The sequence below is a fragment of the Meles meles genome, chromosome 1 (genome assembly GCF_922984935.1).
Source record: "Meles meles chromosome 1, mMelMel3.1 paternal haplotype, whole genome shotgun sequence".
Lineage (NCBI taxonomy): Eukaryota > Metazoa > Chordata > Mammalia > Carnivora > Mustelidae > Meles > Meles meles.
Genome location: NC_060066.1, coordinates 209,691,127 through 209,715,432, shown reverse-complemented (window position 1 = coordinate 209,715,432; position 24,306 = coordinate 209,691,127). Strand labels below are relative to the sequence as shown.

The 24,306-nt window shown below is 46.2% G+C and overlaps 2 protein-coding genes and 1 non-coding gene across 3 annotated transcripts in view; 1 reads left to right on the top strand and 2 right to left on the bottom strand.

Annotated features, from left to right (window-relative positions):
• Positions 1-998: 998 nt before the first annotated feature.
• Positions 999-9,588, bottom strand: DFFA (DNA fragmentation factor subunit alpha). The gene is made up of 6 exons (XM_046028191.1): positions 9,416-9,588; positions 7,427-7,588; positions 5,787-5,929; positions 2,859-3,048; positions 2,493-2,641; positions 999-1,791 (listed from the first exon to the last, which is right to left on the bottom strand). The coding sequence occupies exons 1-6, from the start codon at positions 9,537-9,539 to the stop codon at positions 1,579-1,581; spliced, it is 981 nt and encodes a 326-aa protein (XP_045884147.1). The 5' UTR covers positions 9,540-9,588; the 3' UTR covers positions 999-1,578.
• Positions 9,589-11,340: 1,752 nt separating this feature from the next.
• Positions 11,341-24,306, top strand: part of PEX14 (peroxisomal biogenesis factor 14) — a 137,339-nt gene continuing 124,373 nt past the window's right edge. The window contains exon 1 of the mRNA XM_046010448.1: positions 11,341-11,415. Within this exon, the coding sequence (XP_045866404.1) occupies positions 11,380-11,415 (36 nt within the window). The 5' untranslated portion in view covers positions 11,341-11,379. The remainder of the gene's footprint in view (positions 11,416-24,306) is intronic.
• LOC123928100 lies at positions 21,959-22,065 on the bottom strand. Its single transcript, XR_006815612.1, has one exon. It is a non-coding gene; the product is annotated as a U6 spliceosomal RNA (small nuclear RNA).

The following is a 24,306-nucleotide window of genomic DNA, read 5'->3' as shown; positions in this document are numbered from 1 at the left end:
ATGACGTTAGGGCTGGTGAGTAGAGGTAGCGGTGTTCCTGGAATCCAGGTTCACCACGGGGCTCACTGTGCAGTGCTCGCGGGGCTGTTTCCTTCACTTGCACCACCAGCACTGTGCCCGCAGTCAGAAATCTTTCGGCAGTTATGTTGTAGGCACAGGCCTTTTCCAGTTCGAGCCGACTCCCACGTCTTAGGTTGGTGTGACAAAACCAGTGATCTGGATGCAAGAGGACAAGGGCGCGGACCCAAGAGAAAACACCTGTAAGTGGGAAGATCACCGGGAACCCGGGTGGCTCGGCCTTCAAGCGTCTGCCTCTGGCTCAGGTCATGAACCTGGGGTCCTGGGATCAAGCCCCGCATCGGGCTCCCCGATCGGCGGGGAGTCTGCTTCTCCCTCTCCCTCTGCCCCTCTCCCAGCCTGTGCATGTGCTTTCTCTCTCTAACAAATAAATAAAATCTTTAAAAAGATAAGTGGGAAGAGTACTAGAATTCGAACCAGAATCCTGGCCCTCCAATTAGCCTCCTGCCCTGGGGCCAGTCTCTGCGCCGCACGGAGCACGGCTTTGCTCATGTGTGTGAGATGACGAGCCACACCCTGGCCGGCTCAGCTTTGTGAGGCTCCAGGATGGTCGGTGCCGGCGCGGAGCAGACCGTAACATGCTAGAAGAAATCCCCATCCGGCATTAGTGTCCCTCCAGGGGCATATCCTGAAAGTGTGTGGGGATGTTTCCAGTTGTCTCGGGGCCTGCAGACTGCCCTGGCATCGAGCGGGTGGAGGGAGGTGGGCGATGCCAGTTCTGCCTGCCGAGTGCAGGAAGATTCTGGATAACGAAGAATCGGCCCATAGCATGCATGAATTTGAATGTCATGCTGGACATTCATCTGGATGGAAATCTGTTCCAAGTCAGAGTACAAGACCTAAAGACCAAGTCTGTACAGAAACAGGAAGTAGACAAACCAGAAGGCTCCGCTTTGCACCCAGAGAGACTCACAGTCATGTCACACGGAGATCGATTTAATGACCTTTCATCCCCCCTGCTGATAAAACATATTAGAAAACTGGAAACAGTCTCACAGTGGTAACAGATATAATTTCACAATTAGAAATGGCAAATTGCACTCACCATATCCCTGTGGTCTGCAAACTTAATATGTGTCTTTACACAAACCAAAAAACTCATTAACTTGAGACGCGAGTTTGTGGCTGTACATCAACTCCGTTCTGTCGCCTTCTCGGCTATCATTTGTGTTTAGAATTCTGCAGTTCTGGCTTCAGAACAAGGATAGTGCGTCTGAAGTTTCTTTTCACTGTCGTTGACGGTTTCTTTCAAACAGAGAACGTAAGAAGCTGTCATCAGAAGAGGCGGGGTTCTGTTGACACAGCCTCGTCATTCAAACAGGTGGAAGGGCGCTTCTGGAAGGGAAGGAGGCCAGTCCTCCGGCCTGTTCCGGGAGAACACCCTGTAAGGCGGGGGTGGAGGGGCAGGGAGGGGTGGTAACAGTAAGGCAGCTGCTCGGGGAGTTAGACTGAAGGTATTTCTTGCGAATAAAATCAAGGTCGGGGGCTCTCCAGCGGTGGCTACACGGGCTCTTGTTTGGCTCGCTTGGGCTCCGGCCGTTCTCCGGGCGGCGAGCTCTTCCTCGCGGACATGCTCCGGAGAGAACGCAGGCTCTGCACCTGCTGGAGACGCAGGCTGAGCTCCTGGTGACAGGCCTGCTGCACCGTTTCCGTCTTCTTGACGTCCCAGCTCAAGGCAACGGCGAGTGCGCTGGGCTCTTCCTTGATGACCAACTGCGGCAAGAATGAGAACCACTGAGAATCAAGACCTCTGCTCTCAGGCTCCCGTGGGCCTCTTTAGGGGAACAAGACCAGGCCGCACCAGCCTGGGCTACGTCCTGGCGCGGAAACGGCAGAGTTTTCTTTCGCATTTGGCGGCCACGGGCCTTTTCTTACCCTCCAACACCGCCAGGAAAGGATCTCTGGAAAGTCAAGTCCTCCACTTACAGGAAATGTAGCCCAGTGCAAGTCAACAGGCTTCCTCCCTCCCAGCGACACTGGGGAGGTGCTTGGGACAGGGACAAGGATGAAGAACGAGTGGCATCAGGCTTCTGGTTCCGTGGCTGCGGAGCCAGCAAAAGAGGACCCCCCGCAGGCGTGCCTCCCGCTACATCCTGCACGTGCCTCACCGACTACGGATCGTCCTCCGGGGCCGACAGGACCAGACACTTGAGCCCTGCCATTCCTCCCTGTCAACGTTTGCTCACTCCATAACCCGCTGTGCCCCAGAGAATAATGTTTGACGATCTGAGGGAGTTCGTGCCGTTTTGCTCAAGCCATGTGATACAGATTAAATGAGATGCTTTGCAAACGGGCAGCTGTGAGTCAGGGTCTGCAGGGGCGGAAAGCACTCTCACACGCGCCTCTGGAGGGCATCGCTGCACCCCCGGGGGGGAGTGGCTCGGTGCAGCTCAGGGTCCCTGGTTCTCGCCCACCTCCAAATCCCGACTAGACAGACTCAGCTCTGGGGCCGGCTTCTCCTTCAGTGCGGTAAGGACCTGGCTGGTAAGGGTGACTTCGGAGCTCTCGCGGTTAGTCCCCGCATCGACTGCATCCATGTCGTCACTGAAGCCTGCGCTGGACTCTGCAAAGCAGAGGCGACAGAGACGGCACAGTGTGAGCGCACCGCCGCACACCCAGCAAGCAGTCAGGCAGGACGGAAGCAAGTCACTTCATTTCAGGACCCCAGCAGCTGCAGCTGCTCGCCTGTCTGACCCCATTATAAACCCCGGTTCTCTCCCCAGGAAAGGCTCTCCAGGCCCTCGGCCCTCAGGGGGACTCCCCTGGCCAGCGGTTCCTACCTTGCTGCTTTGACAAGATGCTGCCCTCCTTCTCCAAAGCCCGGAGGTAGAGCTCCAAGAGCTGCTTGGACTGACGGGCTTCCTCCCTCTGGTCAAGCACCTGCTGGAGGGTGTTCTGAAGCCCCTGCACCGTGATGCAACTTTGGCAGAGTTCCTGAGCCAGGTCTGAACACGGAACGTCAATGAGCACCTAATGAGCAAAACAGACTTTAAGAAACCTACAAATAGGGGCTCCTGGGTGGCTCAGTGGGTTAAGCCTCTGCCTTCAGCTCAGGTCATGATCTCAGGGTCCTGGGATCGAGTCCAGGGGGGAAGCAGGCCCCCCCCCCCAGCTGCTCTCTGCCTACTTGTGATCTCTCTCTGTCAAATAAATAAATAAAATCTTAAAAAAAGAAAGAAAGAAAGAAACCTACAAAAACTTTCAAAACCCAATGGCCCTGACCCGGCAGGCTCTCTCCTTCCTTCAGCAATTCATGTCCTTGCCGCCTCTAGGGAACCTGCCAATGTTTGCCAACTACACTTCTGAGGATTTATTCTATAGAAAGCATGTGGGTGAGAGGACACTGGTCTAAATTTTTGGTCACACTGTCTGGACCAGCAGGACTGATGACAGCCCAAAGGTCCACCCGATGGGGATGACTCCTTAAATAAGTCATGGTACACCACAAAATGGAATACCATGCAGTGGTAAAAAAAGAACAAGTGTCTTTCAGATACTGATTTAGAATAATCTCCGAATATTTTTTCATGAAAGATTTATTTATGGGGCACCTGGGTGGCTCAGTCATTAAGCATCTGCCTTCGGCTCAGGTCATGATCGTCCTGGGATCAAGCCCCCCATTAGGCTCCCTGCTCAGCGAGAAATCTCCTTCTCCCTCTCCTACTCCCTTGGCTTGTGTTCCCTCTCTCACTGTGTCTCTGTCAAATAAATAAATAAAATCTTGAAAAAATATATAAAATAAAATGAGTTGTTTGTCTGGGAAAAAAAAGATTTATTTTTTTTAGAGAGAGAGCACATGTGCGTGCGTGAGCGGTGGTGGGGGACAGAGAGGGAGGGAGACTCTCCAGCAGCCCCCTGCTGAGCAGGGAGCCTGTAGCGGGGCTCGATCTCATGACCCTGAGATCATGACCTGAGCCAAAATCAAGCTGGAGACTCGACCGACTGAGCCACCTGGGTGTCCCTCTCCAATTATTTCTTTAAAAAAGAGGAGATATGTTTCCACTTGTGTAATACAGGGGAGGAGAAAATAGACTTGTATTTACTGGTATATAAAATAGCCCTAGAATGGGAATCTGAGAGATTGGTTATCTCTGGGAAGGGAAACGTGGTGGCCAGGGCAGGAGTTAAGATTTTTCATGTATATCCCTCCCCCTCCCCCGGCACCCCCTCCCACTCCCCTCCCCACCAGGCCAGGCAAACAGCTTTATTGAGATATAATTCACACACCTCACAATTCACCCATCGGACGGGCATACCTAGGTGGGTTAGCACCTGCACAGAGCTGTGCAGTCCTCGCCACGATCCAGGTCGGAACATTGGCGCCGGCCGGAAAGAACGGTACTCCCTGTTTCTTCTCCAGGTTCCCCCAACCGCGGCCCTAGGCAGTCCACTCGCCTACCTTCTACCGCTATGGATTTGGCTATTCCGGCCCCTTCATATAAATGCAACTGTAAATCCATGGTCTTACACGTCCGGCTTCTCTCAGCACAGTATTTTGAGGCTTGTCCGCGTCACAGCGCGTGTTAATACGGCATTCCTCTAAGGGCTGAGTGACACGCCATCGTGCAGCTCGGCCACACTGTACTCACCCGTTCATCAGTGCCTGACGTTTGGGTTGCTTTCACTTCTGGGCTACCGGACACCTTTCCGTACCTCTTGGATGCTGAGCCATGTGACTGTATTCATATTATTTACTAAGTTTATAAGTTTAAACAATTACCAAAGCCACTCCTTGAAGGGGCCTCCCTTGACCTCCCCAACTAGACCACTGGCCTGGCTGCTCTCGGCACACTGCCCTACCTGCAGTGCAAGACGCTTCCCTCCATCAGAATTCTGTGTCTGGCTTGTTCACCACTGTACCACCTGGACAGGACCCTGCCAGGCACAGGGCAGGAACTCAAGAAATATTTTGTGGAATTCACACATACTATTTTTATCCCAGTTTTACTGGACAGGAAATGCAGGCAAAGAGGCTAAGTTACTGGCTCAAAGTCCTAGTGAAGGAGCTGGGATTTCATTTGGCTCTTCTCAACTCATACTCTTTGGCACTACGTCCTTAACTCCCCGCCCCGCTCCGTGAGCCTAAATAGGTCTAGTGGGGCCTGGATGTCTGTATTTTCTTTTTTAAGATTTTATTTATTTTGAGAGAGATGGAGAGTGAGAGAGCAGGGGGAGGAGCAGAGGGAGAGAGAGAGAATCTCAAGCAGATTTCATGCTGAACACAGAGCCCGATGCGGGGCTCCATCTCACCACCCTGAGATCATGACCTAAGCCAAAAATCAAGAGTTGGGGGGGCGCCTGGGTGGCTCAGTGGGTTAAAGCCTCTGTCTTCGGCTCAGGTCATGATCCCAGGGTCCTGGGATCAAGCCCCACATCGGGCTCTCTGCTCTGCGGGGAGCCTGCTTCCTCCTCTCTCTCTGCCTGTCTCTCGGCCTACTTGTGATTTCTCTCTGTTAAATAAATAAAATATTAAAAAAAAAAATCAAGAGTTGGACACTTAAGTGACTGCGCCCCCCAGGCGCCCCTGAGCTTCTGTATTTTCTACTCTAGGTGCGAGAATTAGAAAATGAAGAGTCTTGGCTGTCACCAAAGCCGTGTTTGAAAATTAAGAAATAATGAAATTATTCTGGCAAGATGCATAGAAACTAAGGGGCTGGGGGCAGCGGAGGCCAGGTGAGCGATGGCCGCGGGCTGTGGAGGGGGCTTACCTGGAGGTCTTCCTCGGATAGGAGGATGATGCTGGACAGGTCCTCCTTCAGCCGCCTGGCCACATTCTTCCACTTCAGCCCTGCCCCGCTGTCTGTTTCATCCACATCGAAGGACTCTTGGGCAATCCACGCTGTGCCTCCATCTGACATGGGGGGAGCCAGTCACGGGGAGACCCGGGGTGCAATGTTCACCTCGTCCTCCAGCACACAGGCCTCGAGGACGCTGTACGCGCTTCCCTGACCAGTTAGGGTAATTTCAGTAGTGAAGGAAGAGCCTTTCTTCAGGGGATCAGAGGAAAGCCAATCCTCATCTGGGACCTCTATTTCCCCTTCCTTCCCACCTTTGATTTTTTCTGTTTGAAACTGCTCTGTACCCTTCTTACGGAAAGAAGCCGCTTTAAACCTGCTGCACGGTCGTGTACACCCAGGACCCTACCACACTTCCCTTTAGGTGGGCTGTATTTCTGCGTGCGCCCCGTTTCCGTACACAAAAACGTTCATTGTCCCCAGCACTTCTCCTGTGCTTGGGGTTAGTCTCGTCCTTGACTGGAGGAGCTGTGGCCACTGTCTGCTGTCCCTGGGGCTGAGTACAAAGGTGGCTGGTAGAACCACTGCTGGAGGGTGACTTCTTCAACCGAGCGGCATGGTGGCTTTCTGCAATGCGGACATTTCTTAGCCTTTGACCCTTGCTCATCAATATTAGTCCCTTTTGTATCTCCAGTGATGATGATGGTGTAACACTTACTGAGCGCTTTCTGTGGGTCAGGCAAGATCTACAGGCTTTTTAGTCAGCGGTTCTTCTTTTTTTAATTTTTTTTTTTTTATTTTTAAAGATTTTATTTATTTATTTGACAGACAGAGATCACAAGTAGGCAGAGAGGCAGGCAGAGACAGGGAAAGCAGGCTCCCTGCTGAGCAGAGAGAGCAATGTGGGGCTCGATCCCAGGAACCTGGGATCATGACCTGAGCCGAAGGCAGAGACTTTAACCCACCGAGCCACCCAGGCGCCCCTAATCAGTGGTTCTTAACTGGGAGTGATTTTGCCTCCCCTCAGAAGACATCTGACAATGTCTGAAGGCATTTTTGGTTGTCACAATTGGGGTAAAGAGATACTGCAGGCATCTAGTCGGCAAAGGCCAAGGGTGCTGTCAACATCCTGCAATGGGCAGAACGGTCCCCGTAACAAAGAATTCTCCAGCACAAAATGTCAATAGTATTGTTGAGAAAGCCCGGTGTGGTATATACTATGTTCCATCAGCCCTACCACACCTAGGAGAGAGAGGTACTAAAATTATTACCTCAGTAAGGTGCTAAGAAGTTAGAGAACTTGCTCCAGGTCCCATGGCTAGCAAACAGTGCTCTGGAGTGAATCTGGACAGCTTGACTCTGCCTGGATCTCCCTGCCATGCCGCATTTTAGTTACTGCTGGTCTGTAAAGTTATTTAAGAACCGGGCCCACGTCTCATTCATCTTTACCCCAAGACTCAGCACCATGCCGTGGCATGCAGAAGGTGCTCAGTAAATGTTAGCTGCCTAAATGCTGAACCAGACAAACAGCAACTAGGCGTCTGTGCAGTAAAACAAATCACGGGGGATGCTGTATTGCATAGATGACTTTATACGCGGCCAGGGTTTCTTACCTGAATTGCTGTATGCCCACTTCTCATTATTGGCCAACGCTACAAACTTGGTATTGGAAGGCAGACACAGGAAGTAATCGTCATCATCCACAATGGTGCCATCCTCTGCCAGAACCAGGGTGACTGGAGCCAGGGACTTATCAATGGCCAGAATGTCACAGGCTGAGAGGAATAAAATATTTGGCAATTGACAAAGTATCCATAAGGAAGTTATATCTGTCCCTGTACTCTCACTATATATATGCTCCCAGAGCATAGCAGAATTCCTGGTAGTTAACAGTAACTACAATACCAGCTAAAACTACTGGCAAATATACCACTTACCACATGCCTGGTACTAAGTGCTTTCCGTATACAGTCTTCTCCTAAAAATCCTCTAAGTATAGATGATTGTTATTCCCATTTTACAGATGTCAAACCCAAGGCTCAGGGAGGTTAAGTAACTTGTTCAAAGTCACACAGTAAGTGTCAGAGCTGAGATTTAAACCCACCGACTGACTCTTGAGGTAGCTTCTCTACCTGCACATTAGAAGGCCCTCACACATCTTTACTTGAAAGGTGGTTTTGGTTTGAAAAACAAAGCAAAGTCTGATTTGATTCCATGGGAATGAGCCGTCTTTCATTCATTTATTCGGTGGTCATCTTAAATTCTCCGGTGCCAAAAGTCAAAAGAAAGAAAGAAAAGAGAGGAGAGAAAAGAAGGAAAAGAAAAGAAAAAAAAGAGAAGACTAGAAAAAAGGAAATGCTTTGTGTTCTTTGAAGCATTGCTTTCTGCAGCCTTTCTAACCTACAGGAAGGCACAAGAGAAGCAGACGTTTGTGTCGGTCGCTTCTCATCTTTATTGTCACAGGGCAAGAGGCTTGTCCAGGGAGGTCTGCACCTCCCACTTGGTGACGACAAAGTCTAAAACGCGACTGGGATGAGAGTGAGCAGCAAAGTAGCCACGAGATGAAATATATGGTCGGGCAGTGCTGTCCAGCACCCAGACAGAACCGTGAGTCTTGCAAAGGCTGAGCTCCAGAGGACACAAACACGTATACAAGCTTCTGTGCCCACTGCATCCAGCTGATGCACTCAAGGGGAACTAAAACTTAAGCACCCTAATGTCCAGAAAAATATGTTCATGTAGGTATGGCAAAAACCATGTCACTAAAGCATTTATAACGCTTTGGCTGCTCCTGGGTCTCTGAAAGCTTCCTGTCTGGTATCTTTCGGGTCTTGGTGACTCTGAGAAAAAGCACTGAACACTGACATCCCCTTTGACTACATTCCTGCGGACCGCTCGGCTCACACCTTTAACCAGTAGAACTTCTGTGGATAAACAATTCTTTGCTACCGGCTCATAATACTTGTAAGGCATGTAAATGCATCATCTGCTTCGAGAGTCCCAACGATCCTGTGAAGCAGGGCTGGAAATATTCTACCCATTTTGCGGATGAGAAAACTGAGGGACGTGGGCTGCTTAAGTACAAGGTCAAGCTGCGAGTCAGGGCGGGGCTGGGACTCGGAACTCTGGTCACTCACAGCACCTGCTCCTTGCCTGGAACTCCAGAATGGTCGGTAGCATTTCCCTCTTGGCCGCACAAGCGCCTGCTAGAACTGACGGTGGAAAGGCGCTCCCACCCCGCCCGGGGGGCTCAGCCGGGGGCGCCGGCATCACCGTACGGAGCCCGGGTGACAGGAAGACACCCCGGGCTGGGTCTGGTCCGAGGTCTGAGTGATTTTAGGCAATGCACCCAAGTCGAGTCGGTCTTGATTTGCATATTGCTTCCCGTCTACCTTCCCACTATTAGGAGTCTCACACGACATAATCGCTTTGAAACTTGTCAATCGCTATGCCCACATCGGTTATTTCCGGCCCAAGTCGCTCCTGCTGACCCGGCTTCGCCCCCGCCAGATATCCTCACCCGGGCCGGCTCCCCGCAGCCACAGCCCCGGCCTCGACCCCGGCCCCGGCCCTCACAGCCTCCGCCCGCGTCCCGCGCCCACCCTTGTTCCTCAGCTCCTCGAGACAGGAGGCCGCCACGCCATGCTGCTCACGGCTGTGGTTGCGGCGCAGCAGACAAGGCTTCAGAGCCCGGGTCTCAGTCTCGGCTTCCCCGACTACCTCCATTCTCTTCAGGGTGGGACCTGACTGACTCGGGGAAGTCAGGGAGGTTCGGCGCGGCGCCCTCCTCCCACCCGCGGCGCGCCGGGAGATGTAGTTTTCTTTGCGGCAAATCACGCGTACGACCAAGGCACGCCGGGAGATGTAGTTTTAGTTGTGGCTAATCACGTATGGCTTCGGGGGCATGCCTGGAGCTGTAGTCTCTTGGTTCGAAGCCTACTTCGTTATGTTGCTCAATTCGGCCCAGAGGAGTGTTTTTGTACTTTATATTTAGGAGTTTCAGTACCGGGATCAAAATGAGGTCAACAGGGATTTATTTTGCATTATGAAAGACACGCATATATATTCCCTTGGGTTTTTAGAGCACTCTTGTTTACATATATAGATGCATAATGTTAATATTTAAATGGAACAATCTGTCATTGTACTGTATTCGTTTGTTTTCCCTCTCCAAACTGAAAAGATCTGTAAGATGTCCCAACTTTCAGGATAATCTGAAGGAAGTCAGTTTAAAAATTGATGACTGTAGTTTTCAGTCCTGCTGAAAATGTAACAGAGAAGCATAAGATACATTTCCACCAGTTCGATTCCCTGCTTTAGCTGTGCAAATTGGGTTGGGATCCCGGAACAAAATGCTTACATAACTAGATTAAACATTAAGGTCTCAAAGAAATCAGAGGGGAAAGGGAAAATGCGAACCACATTAACAGTTTGAGATTGTCCAGATGCTGCTTGGCAATAAATTCATCTTCGTTCTAATACTGCTACTTACCCACTCTGAAAAAAATAAACATTAAAATAATAACAAAAAAATCAGGGGCACCTGGGAGGCTCAGTGGGTTAAGCCTCTGCCTTTGGCTCAGGTCATGATCTCGGCGTCCTGGGATTGAGGCCTGCAGGGGGCTCTGCTCAGCGGGGAGCCTGCTCCCCGGCCTCCCCCTTGCCTACTTGTGATCTCTCTCTCTCTCAGTCAAATAAATAAATAAAATCTTAAAAAGTAAAAAAAAAAAAAAAAAAAATCAAAAAGTTTCCTCGTTTAAAAGTGGGGGCATATTATGTAAACAAGAAATAGCCCATATTCACTAAGTCTCTTTCATATTTTGTTTATAAGAAAATAAGATATCTCCTAAGAAAAGAGTAGGCATTTAAAACGCTTTTGGTAGGGGGAATTGTTACTTGAGGCAACCGTTTTGAACACTCCATAATCAATCACAAAACACAACTGCAATACGAACTAAGTTCTAATACATGTAATCTTTTCGTGTAATTTTATAGTTAGCTTAAAATCTAACTACTATAAAGTAAGAATGTGGAAGCCTCTCCTCTCCAAAAAAGCTCCATTCAGCGTTCTTCTAATAGATCTGCAAACCTTTATCAGACTCCTACCTCCAAGATGCTGTAGTTGTGTGTGCAGGAGCTGAGTCTTGGATCTTTTTATTTCTAGCGGTTACCAAAGTGCCTGGCAAATAGTAGGCATTCAACAAAGGGTACTGAACTGAACCATAAATTAATTAATTTCCAAATTTCTTCCCATTCATTCATTTATTAAAGACTTCGTGAGTCCCTGCGTGTACCTAAGGCATCGTGGGGATGGGCAGAGATTTAATTCAATGGGAATAATACGCATATAAAAATGCAAAAAGGACGGACTTAGGATCTTCCTGGCCAGTGGAGACCTAATGGCAATAGCGTGAGGTGACCCAAACGTGGGAGTTCACTCTCCTCCCTATGTGCATGCCATCGACCAGCTCAGTTCCGGCTACTTCGGTCTGGGCGTATGTGCGAGAGCGAGGGCGCTTGGGAGAAGCCTCGCCCAGCGGCGATAGATTAGTTAGGCCTCAGAAAGATGGCGTCCTCGGAGCAGGCAGAGCAGCCGAGCCAGGTAAGGGGAGTGGGACTGCCCTGCCGTAGTGATGGGGACCCTGGCTGGAGGGGGCGCTCGGCGTGCGGCTGGCAGCCGGGCGAGGGCCCAGAGCCTCCGCAGCGAGTGGCCCCGACCTCTTGCCCCCTCTTGGGCCCCGCCCCTCCTCAGGTCCTAGCCGTCCGGCCCCTCCCCCGGTGACCCCTCTTAGACCACATTCCCGAGCTCGGGCTCGGGGGCGCCCGCGGGCCCCTACTTCCAGCCTGAGGGCCCCTCGGGCCCCACTTGCGCTTGGGCGGGACGGTGGCAGGACCCTTGAGAAGCCTCCAGCCCTGAGCTGTAAGGGCCCCCGCTTGAGAAGATAGGGGTGAGAGGCTCGATCGTTCTCGGTTGTCCCCTCCAAGGAGGGCCCTGACTCCATCAGGGTTCCCACTTTCCCACAGCCTCAGCCTCGCTGAAGTGGCCCCACTGCCAGCCTCTTTGTCACCTTTGCGCTTCCCCTGCCAAATTGGAGGGTCGGAAATGTGCTCGGACCCTCGCAGTGCGCTGGTAGGAAAGGGACTCACTTGTAAACAACAGACGCCACCAGGCTTTTGCTTGAGGATCCGTCCTCGCTTCCCAGAGTTTGGTTTTCTCTGCCAAAGGACTCCGTTCTGGCGTTTCAGACACCGATTCAGCTAACTCCCATTCCATTTAGGGGACCTTGTGGGCCAGTGCTCTTCCCTGTCGGGAAGCAGTAGATGATAAGGCCTAGAAAAGGATTTGAAATTCAGAGCTGGGGTGGGCTGGAGTGAGATGGATGGAGTAAGCGGTACTTAGCATTTACTGAGGGTGTGCTGTCGTGCTGGGGACAAATTAACGTTTATGGTTGCTTACTGCTCATTATGATCTTTATGAAAATCAGGCTATTAACCGCCATTTCACAGAAGTGGATGCTTAAGGTCTGTAACATGCCCTAAATCATGTGTCTGATTGGGCCTGGATTTAAACCCAGATGTGTGATTCCACTAGTTACCACACATGCTTAAATTCAGTTAGGATTAGACAGAGGAAAAAGAAAATGGTTCCAGTCCGGACTTCATCATTCACCTCCCACCTCCTTGAAACACCTGTAAACTTTTCACAGGTTACTGGTATTTTCCTTCCTTGGGAGAAGAACATTGCTTAAAGTTTCTTACTGTTATATTCTTCATGATAAGTCTATTACAGGAATAGCACTTAGAGGAGCTGCGTGTTCCCCAGACCAGCTTCTGTTAGCAGAGTGCGTGATTATTCAGAAAGATGTCTGGATTGTAAATTATGGGAAATAACTAAGACTGATTCTGGCCTTCCCACTGTCAGAAATTCTGGAGGGTAGGAGTGTCTCAGAGGAGGGGGCCTTCTTTCTTGCCTTCTCCCACTTAGTTTGCTCAAATGCTGAGGCTTCTCAGAATCTAGGCCTTTCTGAACGGTTATATGTTAGGAATGTTCACAGCCTGAGATTAAAGGTGTCTTCGGTCTTGATTCTTCTAGGACTTTTAATTTGCCAGTGCTGTGAAGGTTACTAAAACACTTGCCACTTGGAACCATTGTAGCGCCCGAGGATTCCTTTGGTTCTGGAAATTGTCCTCTCTGTACGTGTAGAAGGGATCTAAGGTCCTTTCAGAGGGTTTGGCCAGCTCTTGTTTGGTTTTCAGCTCTGCTTCTCCTTTGCCCTCCTTTCCAAAGCTGGTAGAGATGGGATTGCATCAGAATACGCTGGCAGTCTTGGGAGAATTTGAGCTCTTCATGCCAAATTCTGTCACTGTCTAACAATAAGCTGCAAATGCACACTTACTAAATGAACTAACTCTTTTCAGCGGTTGCTTGTCATTTTATTTTCAAGTCCTGATCTACTCGGCTTCTCATTCCTCCAGTCAAAGCAGAATGGAATTGAAAGGACTATTTGGATGATTCCCTGAAAATCTGGTCTGTAAGAAAGAACACATTTTGCCTTTGGGGCTGAGTCAGTATTTGTTTCCAAAAAGGTCTGTTGGTTGGCTTTGTGGCCTCAGTCTCTCATTTTGAAAGATACAGGGTGATACCCCTGCCAGATTGGAGGGTGATACCCAACCCTTTCTTCCTTTGAGGACAGTGTAGAACAGTGGTGTGGGCTCCAAAGCCATCCCTATTGGCTTAGAATCCTAGCCCCACTACTTAACAGCTGTGTGGTCTTGGGCAAGATACTTCTTTGGCTTTAGTTTCTCCATCTGCACAATAGGAATAACACCAGGGTCTATCTCAAAGGATTTCTCTGAGGATAAATAAACTCACTTATTTTATTTATTTATTTAAAATATTTATTTGTTTATTTTTAAGATTTTATTTATTTATTTGACAGACAGAGATCACAAGTAGGCAGAGAGGCAAGCAGAGAGAGAGGAAGGGAAGCAGGCTCCCCGCTGAGCAGAGAGCCCGATGCGTGGCTCTATCCCAGGACCCCAGGATCATGACCTGAGCTGAAGGCAGAGGCTTTAACCCACTGAGCCATCCAGGCGCCCCTATTTTAAAGATTTATTTATTTGAAAGAGAGAGTGCACACGTGTGCGCCAGCAGGTGAGGGGCAGAGGGAGAGGGAGACAGTCTCAAGCAGACTTCCCACTGAGTGTGGAGCCTGATGGGGACTTGATCCCACAACCCTGAGATCATGACCTGAGCTGAAACCAAGAGTCAGACACTTAACCAATTGAGCCACCTAGGTGCTTCTAAATTAACTTAATTTTAGAACAGTCCTTGACATAGTGTGTTATCTGTTATTATTGCATTCATTAAACTCTGGATTTTCAGTTACAAACAAGAAATCCTTTTTCAAGTCTTATAATGTTTTTTGGGGATATGATTTTTCACATATTGACTGCCAGCCCACTAAAGTTCTTTTATTTGTTTTGGAGTAATTTCCTTCCAATTTACAGGAATATCCTGAACTCTGGCGTTTATTCTACCTGTCCTTTGTGACTTTTAGAAATCAGCGACATACTTCCTTTTTTTTTCATAATGGTGGTCTTTTTAGTCTTTCTTCAGGATGGTGTGTTGGAGTTAGAAGTCACATTTATTGCTTCCTATCCTTACTCTGTTTTCTTCATGTTACTCTGGTGTGCATGGTTGTTCTTACGCGAGGCCCTTCTAGTCTGTATGTGGTGTGGCCCATAGGAACGGGAGCTGTTATCCCTGTTTCTGTACGTCCCCGCCAGTTGTCTTCAATGAAGAGCAGAAGCACGGTTCAGTCTGATTGTTTAGTGGTTCCTGACTGTTGAGTATATTACAGAACATAGATTTCAAATCTGTCGAGATTCCCTGGATATAGTATATTTGGGATTGAGAAAACCCAGAGCAGGGAAGGGAGAAGAGCACAGTGAGGACAGTAAGGAGTAGAAGAGCGTGACCTTGTATCCTGACAGACTTTGAACTCCAGCACTCACGCGCTATGGGACTTGCCACTCCACCTCTCTGACCCTGTTTTCCCCTTTGTAAAATAGCGATTACCCTGCAGGGTTGTTCTGAGGGTCCACTGAAATCGTGGACGTAAAGAGCATCTGCTTCAGTCGGTGCTCAGTCTGCGTTGGTTCCCTTCTCCGGGAATCTATGGGCAGTTTTGGAAGTCTGCTGAACTCTTGAACCACAGTAGTTCAAATGAGCTACTTTCCCCCTCACCTTTTTTCTATTTTGAAAAATTTCCAACCTCTAAGAATGTTGAAAAAATAATACAGAGAACTCTTGTAAAACTCCTATGAAAACTTCAAAATACACAGTTTACATTTTTGCTGAATTTGCTTTATTTCTGTCTCTTTACATATATTTTTTTAAAGATTTGAGGGTGAGTTACGGACATCATGGTATTCCATTCTAGAATACCGCACCTTGTCATAAGAGTGAGGTTATTCTCTTAAATAACCATGATGCCATTATCACACAAGAAATTTAGTATTGAGGGGTGCCTGGGTGGCTCAGTGGGTTAAAGCCTCTGCCTTCGGGTCAGGTCGTGATCCCAGGGTCCTAGGATCGAGCCCCGTATCGGGCTCTCTGCTCAGTGGGGAGCCTGCTTCCTCTTCTCTCTCTGCCTGCCTCTCTGCCTACTTGTGATCTCTGTCAAATAAATAAATAAAATTAAAAAAAAAGAAATTTAGTATTGATAAAATCTTATTTACTAATATAGTTCACATTCAGATTCTCCCAATTAAGAAAAACCCAAATCCAATCAAGAAATAGGGATTGCATTGATTTTTCTCTTTCGTATGCTTCAATCTAGAATGATCCCCTAGTCTTTAAATTTTTTCTTTTTCTTTTCTTTTTTTTTAACTGAAGTTTAACATACACTCAGAAAGTGTACAAATTATGAGTCCAGCCTGGTGAATTCTAACAGTGAAAATACTTGTGTAACCAGTACTTACATTAAGAAATCAAACATTACCAGGACTTCGGAAGCCCCTCTGATGTCCCTCCTGTCCAGCCCCCTAAATGTTGCCCCCATCGTGACTTAAAATCCATATATTAATTTAATAGCTTATTGAGTGACAAAGTCCTTATGGCCAAAAACTTTATTGTGGAATTTTAAGAGGTGTGTTGTAGTCAGTTTAATGAGTTTTGACAAATGTATATACCCGTGTAACCACCACCACGGTCAAGATTAAAACAGTTCCAGTTTTCCTAAGTGTCCCCTTATGCTTTGTCCCAGTAAATCCTAGCCCTTGGCCTCAGGAAATCTGAACTACTTTCTGTCATATTGATTATATTTGTCTTTCCTAGAATTACATATGAATGAATTCATAGTGTATTTGTTCTTTTGTGTCTCACTTGCTCAGAGTAATGTCTGTGAAGCTTACATTGTTGTATCAGTAATTCATTACTTTTATTAGTATGTAATATTCTCTTATATAGACACACCACAATTTGTTGATCTGTTAGCCAGTTTATGGACATTTGGATTCTGTTAATTATCTATTTCTGCATAACAGCATTACAGCAAATTTACATAAAGTACCAAAAAGAGCACGCATTTTTTGTTTCAGTTTCTACGAGTCAGGACACAGTTTAGCTGAGTCTGACAAGACAAGAAATCAAGGTGTCTGCTGGGGCTGTGAACTCATCTGTCTTGGCTGGGGAGGGATCTGCTTCCTAGCTCGTGTGGCTGTTGGCAGCATTTAGTTCCTGATGGCCTGCAGACTGAGGACCTCAGTTGCTGGCAGTGAGCCAGAGGCTACCAACATGTTTTTTGCCACAGGGGTCTTCCTAACATGGTTTCTTGGCTTCTTCAAAGCCAGTGAGGAAGAGAGTCTCTTAGCAAAATGGACATGATAGTCTTACATAGTGTAACCACATACATGAAATTATGTTCATCCTGTCGTGTTTGCCATGTCCTGTTGGCCAGAAGCAAGTCACAGGTCCTGCCCGTTCTCAGTGGGAGCACACAGGGGCAGAATACTAGGAAGTGGGGGTTCTGGGAATTACCTTTGAGTCTGTTCCCCCACATGATTGGTTCTAGTGGGGCTGCTCTGAATACTCATGTATTGTGAGGAGATATGTTTTCATCTTTTTTGGTAAAAACTTATGAGGGGAATTGCTGGGTCATATGGTAAGTTTATGTTTAGTCTTATAATAAACTGCCTAAGTGTTTTTGCACAGTTATACTTTTTATTCTCACCAGCAGTACGAACTGCTGGTGAGAATAAAAAGTACAAATACGAACATTCCACTGTCCTACATCCATACCCACACTTGATATTGTGTCTTTTTAATTTTAGCCTTTCTACTGAGTATGTATGTAGTGGTATTTCCTTGTGGTTTTAATTTGCATTTTTGTGATGACTAATAACATTAGGATCTTTTCATGTGCGTATTGGTAGAGACCGGGGTTCACTGCCCCCCATATGGATATGACTTATTCCAGTATCATTTCTTGAACAGGTTACCCTCCCTCCATTGAATTATCTTGCCACCTTTGTCAAAAATTAAAAAATTGAGGGCACCTGGGTGGCTCAGTCTGTTAGGTGTCTGCCTTCGGCTCATGTTGTGATCCTGGATCCAGTCCCGGGATTGAGCCCCACATCGGGCTCCCTGCTCAGCAGAGAGTCTGCTTCTCCCTCTGTCTCTCACCCCACTCATGTTCTCTCTCTCAAATAAAAATCTTTTTAAAAAAAATTTTAAAATTGTATATATGTAGGTCAGTTTCCGAGCTCTGTTTTGTTTCTTTTATCTTTATGTCTCTCCTAATGCAAATGAAATACTGTCTTGATTGCTGTAGATTTATAGTAGATCTTAAAATCAGGTGGTGTAATGTCTTTTGACTGATTTTTCATAATTTGTATTTCCATACAAATTTTCATTTCAGGGGCACCTGGGTGGCTCAGTGGGTTAAAGCCTCTGCCTTCGGCTCAGGTCATGATCTCAGGGTCCTGGGATCGAGCCCCGCATCAGGCTTTCTGCTCTGCAGGGAGCCTGCTTCCCCTCTCTCTCTGCCTGCCTCTCTGCCTACTTGTGATCTCTCTCTGTGTGTCTAATAAATAAATAAAATCTTTAAAAAATTTTTTTCATTTCATGTCATTTATTATTATTATTTTTTAAGATTTTATTTATTCATTTGAGAGAAAGAGACAATATGAGCAGGGGGAGGGGCAGAAGAAGAGGGAGAAGCAAACTCCCTGCTGAGCAAGGAGCCCGACACAGGGTTCGATCCCAGGACCCCAAGATCATGACCTGAGATGAAGATAGATGCTTAACCGACTGAGCCACCCAGGCACCCCTTCATACAAATTTAGAATCACTTTACAGAAAAGCTTGTTAGAATTTTTGTTGGGATTGTGTAGAATCTACAGATCAATTTGGGGGAGAATTGACATCTTGGCAATATTGATCTTTTAATTCATTAACATGATAGGTGTCTCATTTAGCTTGTCTTTTATTTTTCTCAGTAGTGTTTTGTAGCTTTAAGTTTGTGGGTCATGTACACATTTTGTTAAATTTCTCCTCTAATATTTCATATTTTGGCATGCTATTTATGGATGTCATGTTAAAATTTCATTTTTAATTGTTGAATGCTAGTATATAGAAATAAAATAAAATTGTATCATTGTTTACAATAGTCATACTATGGAAACAGCCCAAATGTTCTTTGATAGATAAATGAATAAAGAAAGTGTGATATATATTTATATATATGTATATATATGAATATATATAATGGATTTTTTTTTTAAGATTTTATTTATTTACTTGAGAGTGATATAGCAAGCACTAGGGGCAGAGGGACAAGCAGACTCCCCCCTGAGCAGGGAGCCAGACGTGGGGCTCAATCCCAGGACCCCGGAACCGTGACCTGAGTTGAAGGCAGACACTTAACTGACTGAGACACCCAGGCGCCCCTGTATAATGGAATATTAATTCAACTATAAAAAAAGAATGAAATCTTGCCATTTGCAACAACATAGGTTGAGCTAGAGAGTATAATGCTAAGTGAAATAAGTCAGAGAAAGACAAATACCATATAATTTCACTCATATGTGGAATTTAAGAAACAAACGAGCAGAGGGAAAAAAATAAGAGAGACAAACCAAGAAACAGACTCTTTTTTTTTTTTTTAATATTTTATTTATTTATTTGACAGAGATCACAAGCAGATAGAGAGGCAGGCAGAGAGAGAGAGAGGGAAGCAGGCTCCCTGCTGAGCAGAAAGCCCGATGCGAGACTCGATCCCAGGACCCTGAGATCATGACCTGAGCCAAAGGCAGCGGCTTAACCCACTGAGCCACCCAGGCGCCCAAGAAACAGACTCTTAACTGTAGAGAACAGACTGATGGTTGCCAGAGGGGAGGGGGGTAGGGGGATGGGTGAAATAGGTGATGGGGATTAAAGAGTGCACTCATCATGATAAAAAATAATAATAATAAAATAAATAAAATTGGGTTTGTATATTGATCTTGTATCTGTAGCCTTGTTACACTCACTTATAATTCTAATAGCTTTTTTTGTAGATTGGGTGATTTCTCTGTAGATGATCCTCGCATCTGCAAATGAAGATAGCTTTACTTACTGCTTTCCGATTTAGGTGCTCTCTAGGACTTCTCAGGCAGTGTTAAGAGGAGTATTGAGAATAGATATTCTTTTTTTTTTTTTTTAAAGATTTTTATTAATTTATGTGACAGAGAAAGGGAGAGATCACAAGTAGGCAGAGAGGCAGGCAGAGAGAGAGAGGGAGGCAGGCTCCCCGCTGAGCAGAGAGCCCAATGCGGGGTTCAATCTCAGGACCCTGGGATCATGACCTGAGCCGAAGGCAGAGGCTGAACCCACTGAGCCACCCAGGTGCCCGAGAATAGATATTCTTGCCTTATTCTTTATCTTAGAAAATTCAGTCTTTACATTTAAATATGATATTAGCTGTAAGTTTTTTTGAAGGTGCCCTTTATCAAATGCAGGAGATTTAATTTTTTTCAACTTTTTGATTTGTTGAGTGTTTTTGAAAAAATTATGTGTGTTTTGACTGTTGTCATGTGCTGTTTTGCTATGTGTTCATCCTGTTGTTTTCTTTATTAATATGATGCTTCATGTTGATTGATTTTCAAATGTTAAACCAACTTACTATTTGTGGAATAAATCCTACTTGGTTATGATGTGTTACCCATTTTATAGATACCTGGATTTGGTTTGTTAGTATTTTGTTAAGGGTTTCATCATATGGTTTTTTTTTGAAGATTTTATTTATTTATTTGACAGAGAGAGAGAGAGATCACAAGTAGGCAGAGAGGCAGGCAGAGAGAGGGGGGAAGCAGGCTCCCTGCTGAGCAGAAAGCCCAATGGAGGGCTCAATCCCAGGACCCTGAGATCATGACCCGAGCTGAAGGCAGCGGCTTAATCCACTGAGCCACCCAGTCGCCCCATTGTCATTTATGTTTAAGAGAGGTATTGATTTGGGGCGCCTGGGTGGCTCAGTGGATTAAGCCGCTGCCTTCGGCTCAGGTCATGATCTCAGGGTCCTGGGATCGAGCCCCGCATTGGGCTCTCTGCTCCGCAGGGAGCCTGCTTCCTCCTCTCTCTCTGCCTGCCTCTCTGCCTACTTGAGATCTCTCTCTGTCAAATAAATAAATAAAATCTTAAAAAAAAAAAAAAAGAGAGAGGTATTGATTTGTAGTTTCTTTTTGCGTGTGTGAAATCGCTGTCTAGTTTTCATATTAAGGTAATGTTGCAAGGTAATGTTGCCCTCATAGAATGAATTGGGAAATTTTACCATTTTTTTCTTTTTTTCTTCTGAAGTAGTCTGTATATGGATGCCTGACTGGCTCAGTCGGTTGGGCCACTGCCTTCGGCTCGGGTCATGATGCAAGGGCCCTGAGATCGAGTCCCACACTGGGCTTCTTGCTCAGCGGGGAGCCTGCTTCTCTCTCTGCCTCTGCCTGCGTTTGCTCGATTGCTTGCTCTCTCTCTCTCTCTGACAAATAAATAAATAAATAAAATCTTAAAAAAAAAAGTTTGTATAAGATTGGCTGTATTTTTTCCTTAAATGTTTACTGGAATTCACCAGTGAAGCCACCTGAGCCTAGAATTTTTTTTTTTTAAGTTTCATTACATACTTAATTTCTATTTTATTTTATTATTTATTTTTTAAAAGATTTTATTTATTTATTTGACAGAAATTGAGAGATCACAAGTAGGCAGAGAGGCAGGCAGAGAAAGAGCAGGGGAAGCAGGCCTCCTGCTGAGCAGAGAGCCTGATGCTGGGCTCAGTCCCAGGATCCTGAGATCATGACCTGAGCCAAAGGCAGAGGCTTTAACCCACTGAGCCACCCATGCACCCGTATTTATTTATTTTTAATGATTTTATTTATTTTGAGCTGAGAGAGCATGTGAATAGGGGAAGGGCAAAGGGAGAGGGAGAGAGAATTTCAGGAAGACCCCTTTTTTTTTTCTTAAAGATTTTATTTATTTATTTGACAGACAGAGATCGGAAGTAGGCAGAGAGGAAGGCAGAGAGAGAGAGGAAGGGAAGCAGGCTCCCCGCTGAGCAGAGAGCCCGATGCGGGGCTCGATCCCAGGACCCTGGGATCACGACCTGACCCGAAGGCAGAGGCTTTAACCCACTGAGCCACCCAGACACCCCCTCAGGAAGACCCTTTAAAGGTTATGATCCTGGAGTCCTGGGACGGAGTCCCACATCAGGCTCTTTCCTCAGCAGGGTGTCTGCTTCTCCCTCTGACTTTCCCCCTCTCCTGATCGCTCCCTCTCATTCTCTCTTTCTCAAATAAATAAATAATATCTTTTAAAAAAATAAACTAGAAATCGATAATAGAAAAAAAATCTGGAAAAATCCCAAATGTTTGGAAATTAAACAACAGATTTCTAAATTATGGGTGAAAGAAGAAATCATAGGGAAGTAAAATATTCTGAGCTGAACAAAAATGAAAACAATATAATTTAAATTTGTGGAATGTAACCAAAGCAGTGCTGGGAAGGAAATAACATTTTGAGTACCATACTAACTTTAGAAAATATGCTAGAGAAATAAGAGCAAATGAAACCCAAAATAGAAGGAAAGAAATAAATGAGAAATTCTACACGTTGCAAAAAACATGGAATATTTTCAGATTTGCATGTCATCTTTGTGCAGGGGCCATGCTAATCTTCTCTGTGTTGTTCCAATTTTGGTATATGTGCTGCTGAAGCAAGCACGTATTTTATTTTGTATTTATTTTTGGAATAGATTTTCACTGGATATAGAATTCTAGGTTGACAGTTTTCCCCTCACAGGCATTTTAAAGATATGGTGCTATTATATTTTTTATATAATATATATTATATATAATATCTTCTGATTAGGAGTCTGAATTCATTCTTAGTCTTGATTAATATTTGTAGGTAATGGTTTTCTGTTTTCTGGCTGCTTGTAAGATTTCTCCCTTTTCATGGGTTTTTAGCAGTTTGATTGTATAGTGCTTTAGAATGCTATGTGTTTGCTTTGCTTAGGATTTGTTGAGCTTCTTGGACTTAGGAGTTTGTAGTTTTCATCAAACTTGGAGAATTTTCAGCCATTATTTCTTCAAATATTTTTTGTTCTTTTTCTTTTTTTCTTTGCCTTTCATTTTGGTCAGTTTCTGTTGCTGTGTCTTCAAGTTCACTTACCTTTTTTTCTGCAGTATCTAATCTACTGTCATTCCCATTTGGTGAAAAAAAATTTTTTTTTTAAATATTTATTTATTTGACAGAGAGAAATCACAACTAGGCAGAGAGGCAGGCAGAGAGAGAGGAGGAAGCAGGCTCCCCGCGGAGCAGAGAGCCCGATGCGGGGCCCGATCCCAGGACCCCGAGATCATGACCCGAGCCGAAGGCAGAGGCCTTAACCCACTGAGCCACCCAGGTGCCCCTATTTGGTGAAATTTTTATTTCAGATACTGTATTTTCATCTCTTGAAGTTTGACTTGTTTTATGCAGTATATTTCTCTCCTTACTACGATCCTGTTTTCCTTTGAATTTTATTGAGGCATAATTGACATATGTCATGTTAGTTTCAGGCATGCAACATAATGATTCAGGTACGTATTTTTAAAATTGCATTAAGTTCTTGAATAAAGTTATGACACCTGTCTTAATGTTGTCTGTGAATTATTTCTTCTAATTTTTCTTATTATTATAGATTACACTTCCCTGTTTTTTGACATCTTTGAGATTATTATTATTTTTTAAAGATTTTATTTATTCATTTTACAGAGATCACAAGTAGGCAGAGAGATGGGCAGAGAGAGAGGAGGAAGCAGGCTCCCTGCCGAGCAGAGAGCCTGATGTGGGGCTCGATCCCAGGACCCTGAGATCGTGACCCCAGCCGAAGGCAGAGGCTTAACCCACTGAGCCACCCAGGTGCCCCCATCTTTGAGATTATTGATTGGGTGCTGGATGCTGTGAATTTTTATGTTGTTGAGGGTCTGGATTTTGTGGTCTTACTTTGAAAAGTGTTGAGATTTATTCTGGTAGGTAGTTGGGTTACTTTCTGTTCATTTTGATCCCATCAAGTCCCGTTTTTAAACTTTGTTAGGGTGGACCTAGGATGGTCTTTACCCTAGGGATAGTCTGCCCTTCCCCTGCCAGGCTGTGGTCCTTCCAGGTCTCCACTGAATGCTCTGACCGAACAGTGAGGACACCCCTTCTGGTGCTCATGGCTCACGAGGGCCTGTGAGGGCTCCGGGGCCATTCACCTCACAGCTTCTTCATTGCTGTTTCTCAGCCTGTGGAGTTTCACTCTGTGCTTGCACACATTTACTCAGGGACCCTCTGTGCAGGTTTCTGGAGCTCTCTTTTGGCGTAGCCCTCTCCTCTCTGGAACTCGGTCTTACAGCTTTCAGCTGCCTTAACCTCCCTGACCCCTAATCTCTGTTTCCTCAATTCAGCAAGAGACCGCCATGTTCTGCTGGGATCCCCTCCCCGTGACCCCATTCCCCTTCTTCGTCTGAAACATGCCTCTTGGCAGAAAACCAGAGTGACCGTAGGGTCATATCATTTGTTTCTGTTCTGTCTGGAATCAGTACTATCCAGTGTCTACAAACAGTGGTGTTCTGTATTTTGTTTAGTTTTTTCATTGTTCATAGTGGGAGGTTAAGTCTGGTCCCAGACTCCATCACAGACAGAGCAGAACTCTGTTGGTTGATTTTGAACAGAGGAGTGAGAGCATATACCTTCTATCCGCTCATCTCACCCTCGACTCGAGGTGGTGGTCTTTTCCCATTATTCCCACCACAGCGCCTCTCAGAACCTAGTTGTTGAATCGAACCTTATTCTTCTCTGCAAAGAACTACAGGCCAGGCCGGCATAGGATGTACTCAGCGTTGCCCAGCCTCGGGGCAGGCGTGGGACAGGATGTTCAGCCAGGTGCTCGGACCTGAGCTGTGTTTGCCATCGGTCTTCGTCGTGCCTCAAGGTCAG

Excerpts from the sequence above, each read along its gene's own strand:
- DFFA (XM_046028191.1), bottom strand. The coding sequence starts at position 9,539 with ATGGAGGTAGTCGGGGAAGCCGAGACTGAGACCCGGGCTCTGAAGCCT. Across the intron at positions 5,930-7,426 it reads GTGGGCATACAGCAATTCAG|ATGGAGGCACAGCGTGGATT; the intron begins GTAAGAAACCCT and ends CCCCCATGTCAG. Across the intron at positions 1,792-2,492 it reads TGTCTAGTCGGGATTTGGAG|TTGGTCATCAAGGAAGAGCC; the intron begins GTGGGCGAGAAC and ends TTCTTGCCGCAG.